This window comes from Triticum dicoccoides, chromosome 5A, assembly GCF_002162155.2.
Source record: "Triticum dicoccoides isolate Atlit2015 ecotype Zavitan chromosome 5A, WEW_v2.0, whole genome shotgun sequence".
Lineage (NCBI taxonomy): Eukaryota > Viridiplantae > Streptophyta > Magnoliopsida > Poales > Poaceae > Triticum > Triticum dicoccoides.
In genome coordinates, this window is record NC_041388.1 from 632723321 (window position 1) to 632729643 (window position 6323).

At 50.1% G+C, this 6323-nt stretch overlaps 1 protein-coding gene across 1 annotated transcript; it reads left to right on the plus strand.

Annotated features, from left to right (window-relative positions):
- Nucleotides 1–1092: 1092 nt before the first annotated feature.
- Nucleotides 1093–3459, plus strand: LOC119303602. The gene has a single exon (XM_037580733.1). The coding sequence runs from the start codon at nucleotides 1161–1163 to the stop codon at nucleotides 3030–3032; it is 1872 nt and encodes a 623-aa protein (XP_037436630.1). The 5' UTR covers nucleotides 1093–1160; the 3' UTR covers nucleotides 3033–3459.
- The last annotated feature ends 2864 nt before the right edge of the window (nucleotides 3460–6323 follow it).

Consider the following 6323-nt stretch of genomic DNA (forward strand, 5'->3'; position numbering starts at 1 on the left):
ATCTTTCGACGAATTTTTTTTTGTCAAGAAGTTGCCATGATGTTTACATTGTAGTTGCCATATGCTTAGACTAAAGTTGCCATGTGGCAATTTCAGTTTGTAGAATGTCAATTTTAGTATTTTGATGATGGCAACTCCAATATTTTTACCATGAAAATTATTTTTTGTATGAACCATGGCAATTTTAAATGCATGTATCATGGCAATTTTAATTTATGGTTCATGGAAAGTCTAGGTTCTTAATTTCTTTTTTTATAAATGTCAAAATTTACTTTTAAATGTAGAAAAAAATAGCTGAAATATATCATGGCAACTTCAGTGTAAACACCATGGCAATTCATGTGCAATAGACATGGCAATTTTTAACCTCAAAAAAATTCAAAAATTCGTCGAAATATATTGATATGAGATCTAGTTTCGAAGACCTCGTCGCGAGGGATTTAATGGTAAAAACGAATCTTTAACCGGATTTTTTATTTAAGAGATAAAACATTTTAAAAACTGGAAATCTAAAAAAAATTCACATGCATGCAGTCGGTGACACTACACGTGTGGACGCTAGCGTTGTCCTAGAAATATGATGGAGATACAAGGCATCCCGAAATTTCTCAATAACCTTTACATCATAGAAAAAATTAAAAAAATGATATGAACATTTTTTTTTTGGCCCACTCTGACCCATTGGGCTAGATCCACCACTCAATGTAGTCAACTACTCCGTAGAAGAGAACCTCTGGTCGCCGGCCGCCGGACGATCAGCTGGTCCGGCGGGCCCGGCTGTCCTGATCAGCATCAGTCAGCGGGCACGTCACTTGCCCGCACGCCATGGCCGGCAAGGAAGCTCACCCTGCATCGCGTGCTCCTCCACTATCCTCGGCGGCACAGTCAGGAGACCTGCAAGTCAACGTCGTCACACAAACACAGAGTACACTGTCACACTCTCCCAATCAATCCACGATTAACCTAACCAGCCACGATTAGCTATCGATCGGATCGCCGTCCACCCGTTGCTCACCAAGCCACCACTCCGTTCCGCTCCGTTATATACATACGCGCGCGCCCGAAGCCAGACAAGCAGCGCGTGCCCACACTGCCACACACACACGAAGAGCGTGCGAGAGGAGAGCGTGGCGTTCACGCTGCTAGCTAGCTAGCCAGCCATGGTGTCCTCCTCCTCGGCGTCCGGCGGCGACGGGTGCACGGCGGCGGCGGTGCGGGAGGTGGCGACGGCGCGGTTCGCGCGGCAGGTGGTGCTGGGGCGCTGGTTCATGGTCTTCGCCTGCCTGCTCATCCTCTCCGCCTCCGGGGCCACCTACATCTTCGGGCTCTACTCCAAGGTGCTCAAGTCGGCGCTGGGCTACGACCAGCAGACCCTCAACACCTTCGCCTTCTTCAAGGACCTCGGCGCCAACGTCGGCGTCCTCTCCGGCCTCATCAACGAGGTCACGCCGCCCTGGGTCGTGCTCGCCATCGGCGCCGCCATGAACCTCGTCGGCTACCTCATGATCTACCTCGCCATCGACGGCCGGACCGCCCGCCCGCCCGTGTGGCTCATGTGCGTCTACATCTGCGTCGGCGCCAACTCCCAGTCCTTCACCAACACCGGCGCTCTCGTCACCTGCGTCAAGAACTTCCCGGGGAGCCGCGGCGCCGTGCTGGGCCTGCTCAAGGGCTTCGTGGGGCTCAGCGGCGCCATCTTCACCCAGCTCTACATCGCCATCTACGGCGACGACGCCAAGTCGCTCGTGCTGCTGGTGGCGTGGCTCCCCGCCGCCGTCTGCATCGTCTTCGTCCACACGGTCCGCATCATGCCGCACCGCCCCGTCCGGCGCGGCGGCGAGGAGGAGACGGCCGCCACCACCAGCGACCCCTTCTACTGCTTCCTCTACATCTCCATGGCGCTCGCCACCTACCTGCTCGTCATGATCGTGGTGCAGAACCAGCTGGACCTCTCGCACCCGGCCCTCGTCGTCTCCGCCACCGCGCTCATGCTCATCCTCCTCCTCCCCCTCGCCGTCGTCGTCAAGCAGGAGTACAGGATCAAGAGGGAGCTCGAGGAGTCCCTCCTCCTCGTGCCTCCGACCGTGACCGTCGACAAGCCAGCCGCCCTGCAACTGCAAATGGCCACCACAAAAACAGAGACAGAAACAGAGGACGCCACAACGTCGGCTGCAACGTTGGCTTCGCCGGCACGGCCGTCGCCTTCCCGCAGCTGCTTCGGGTCGTCGTGTCTAAAGGAGATGTTCAGCCCGCCGGCGCAGGGGGAGGACTACACGATCCTGCAGGCGCTGGTGAGCGTGGACATGCTGGTGCTGTTCCTGGCCACCATCTGCGGCGTGGGGGGCACGCTGACGGCCATCGACAACATGGGCCAGATCGGGCAGTCCCTGGGCTACCCGCCCAAGAGCATCAAGACCTTCATCTCCCTCATCAGCATCTGGAACTACGCCGGCCGGGTCACCGCCGGGTTCGCGTCGGAGGCGGTGCTGGCGCGCTACAAGTTCCCGCGCCCGCTCATGCTGACGCTGGTGCTGCTGCTGGCGTGCGTCGGGCACCTCCTCATCGCCTTCGGAGTTCCGCAGTCTCTCTACGCGGCGTCGGTGGTGATCGGGTTCTGCTTCGGGGCACAGTGGCCGCTGCTGTTCGCCATCATCTCGGAGCTCTTCGGCCTCAAGTACTACTCCACGCTCTACAACTTCGGGTCCGTGGCCAGCCCCATCGGCGCCTACGCGCTCAACGTGCGCGTGGCGGGGTACCTCTACGACGTGGAGGCCGCCAGGCAGCACGGCGGCACGCTGGACGGCGCCGGCGACAAGACCTGCATCGGCGTGCAGTGCTTCAAGCTCGCCTTCCTCATCATCACCGCCGCCACCGTCGCCGGCGCGCTCGTCTCGCTCCTGCTCGTCTGGCGCACCCGCAACTTCTACCGCAGCGACATCTACGCAAAGTTCAGGGACGCCGCCGCCGACGCCGACGGCGAGCCGGCGCACCGGCCCGCCGAGTCAAGCGCGGTCAACGGGAGCAAGCAGTAGTAGTTTGTCAGGTGCGCTCGGTGCCATGTGGGGCTCTTGGTTGACTCGGCCAAGTGCAGTCAACGGGAGGAAGCAGCTGCAGCCTGCAGGATAATTACTGCAGGAGCTTGACTTACTACCTAGACTCTGTAACTTTCGGTACTCGTAGCCGTCTGTTTTTACTTTTTTTTTACACGGAGAGGTGCTCATCTTTTTAGCTGTTGTATGCATCAAGTAGCTGTCAGTGGCATGTTGCAGAAAAGGAAGGCAACTGAATTACATACTGTAAGTAGCCAGAGGCGGAATCAGGATTTCTCAAAACCTAGGGCTAAAACTAAGTGACTAAAATAACGTCAAATACTAAGCATACCGGCGTGTGTTAGAAGTATGTCAAAAATTCACATTAAAGATGAAATATAAATTCATTTTACCACGAGGGAAAATTTAATGAAGAGTTGCTTAATTTGAGGCCATCGTTTCTTCACTAGCAATATTAAAAGGATCGGAGTTACAAACAGAAAATCATGTATTTAAAATCAAGACAATGTACATAGACCAAGTCAATTGTTCATACGAATAGTGCCAAAAGAAGGAAAAACTTAATATACCATTATCATGAAGTGCAATAGGTAATAGCCCCTTGCATTTCCTCATTCGGTTTATGGAGACCGGGGTCAAGATTAATGTCATCTGGATTAAGCTCCACACATGTTTTACTTATTTGCATTACTAGCTCCGGCTCCTGCTGATTCTGGTATTGTTGGATGTAGGCTGGTGGGAACTTGCTTCAAAACAAATTTAATCGTGTGTATGTGCGTCCGTGTGTGTGTCTCCTCTTTATCTTGGATTTCTATCATCTTTTCTTTTAACAAATAACTAAAATACAATTGACTAAAGTAATAGTACAATTCAACATATAGATATAAAAAGCTAGATCAAATCATCCATAGGAAAAATACTTCCTCGGTTTCAAAATAGATGATCCAACTTAGTATAAAGTTGGTCTATTTTAGAACGGAGGGAGTAGATGATACAACAACTTTAAATACCTCTATAGCCAGTTGTGGAGGCGGAGCAGAACAAGTGAATTGGAAATGGCCAGAGCACAGAGGGGCTTGCTGCGACTGCGATGCGGCCACGAGGCCAAGCACAGGTCTGGATCGTTCAGTCTGTCGAGCCGTCGAGGGGCTGGGGCGGCGGATGAAACGAGGCACCGAGTCAACGAGGGATCTTTTGATCGACAATGAATGTAATTTTTCTGGCCGATCGATCGATGCCTTTGGAATCACAACCGACCAATGAGGCCGTGGGCGTGGCTTCCTGCTGAGCTAGTTAGTTGGGCTGCCGCTGAGGCCTTGGGCTGGGTATTCACGTCTGGGGCTGGGCCTCTATAAATGTGAAAATCTGAAAATTTTCTACTGGATATAATGGCACTAGTTGGGCCACGCCTGGGGCTATAGCCCCAGTTGCCCTAGGCCCAATTTCGCCCCTGTAAGTAGCAGTGGATGGGAGGTCCCGTTGGGAGTAGGGAGCACAGCCAAGTTGACAGTGTTGTTGATTTCGACGTGTAAACTTGCTACTAATTACAGGCTCACGCTGCTTAATTACAGTAGCTCATTATGAAGAGGAATTGAGCGGAAACTCCCTCTCAGCTCAACTCATGGGTGCCGACTGTCATCAAGACAAACAGCAATAGCAAGATGAGTTTGTTTGGTCGAACCAACGTTGCTGATCTTGTTGAAATTATCCAACAAGAAATTGGTTTCCAAAGTCCAATAATTTGTTCTTGTTGTTCTTTCGTGGAAGTTACACGACCAGCTGCTTGTCAGCAAGAATTTTCCCCCCTAATCAAATACTCCCTCTGTCCCTTATATTATGGGACGGAGGGAGCAGTACCCTACAACCCAATCAAGTAGCCCAAATTTTCAAAATCAAATTATTTTTGAAAGGCTAGTTCATTTGTTTGAACTAAAGAGGACCGGAGAGTTTTCTTAGGATCACCAGTTTGCACCTCTATCAAAGATGCTCCGGTAATTCGCCTGCCTGCCGACTTGCAACCTGATGCCGGCCGAATGGCCATGCTCCATCTGTTGTTTTCGCCACATCTTCTCATGTCCCTCATTAATGATAGCAATGTCCTTAGCTGTTACCATGTTTAGGATCATCTCCATCTTCATCTCTGTTATCCCCTGCCTGTGTGGGTCTCATCAACTTGAGGAGGTGTATGAGCTTTGGCTCCGTCACTACTCCCTCCGTTTCAGTTTACTAGTCCTGCGCGTATACCTAGGTTGCCAATTTTATCATCCTAATATAAAGTATATAACACAAAAATTATACCGTTTGAAAATAGAACATCTGAAGTTTATATTGGTATATTTTTTATAATATATGGCTTGTATTAGGTTGGTCAAATTGATGACATAGGGGTACATGCAAACTGAGAGAGGAAGTAGTAACGTTCTTACGTGGCACTCTCCTCCAAGGTTAGGCAACTCCCTACGCCGGCCACAAGCAAAAAAAAAGGCATTTGCTACATTCTGAAAGAATACCAGTAGGTTTCTTCTAGACAAACTAAAATTCCGTACGTTCTCCGTCGCAGGCTCCTCGTCGTCAGTGGATCCGAAAACGATACTGCAACAAATACTCCTTCCGGTTCTTTTTACTCTGCATATTAGGTTTGTCCGAAGTCAATCTCATCCAATTTTGACCAAGTTTATATAAAAAATTATAGACATTCACATAACAACACCAATATCATTAGATTCATCTTGGAATATATTTTTATATTATATTTATTAGATATTATAGATGCTAATAATTTCTAATATAAATTTGGTCAAACTTAGCAAAGTTTGACTTTTGGCAAATCCAATGTGCAGAGTAAAAAGAACCAGAGGGAGTACAAGATCATGAACATACCACCAGAGCAGCGGCGGCGGCATACGCGCCGGAACATTCAGCCTTTCCTTCCATCATGTCGTGCGCGCGCAGCTTGATTCTGTTGCCCAGTTCTAGTATCTCACTGTCAGACAAGTGCTGATTGTGCCTCTCGCACTTCGCCATGAGCTTGGTCTCCATCTAAAGACACATGAAATGAACATAGTAAATATTCAGCAAATAACATAGGCAAGAACCAAGAATGAACTACTGTCTGTCTGTCAACTTCCAACTAAATTACCGGGTGGGCAAGAGGAGTGAGGCGGCCTTTCTCATTCGTCCACGCGGATCGCGTCACGATCCTCTCCTTGGTCGCCGCATGGATCTGATCATCTGCTCCCTGTTCTAGGGTTCTAGGTTTTTTCATTTCTAGAC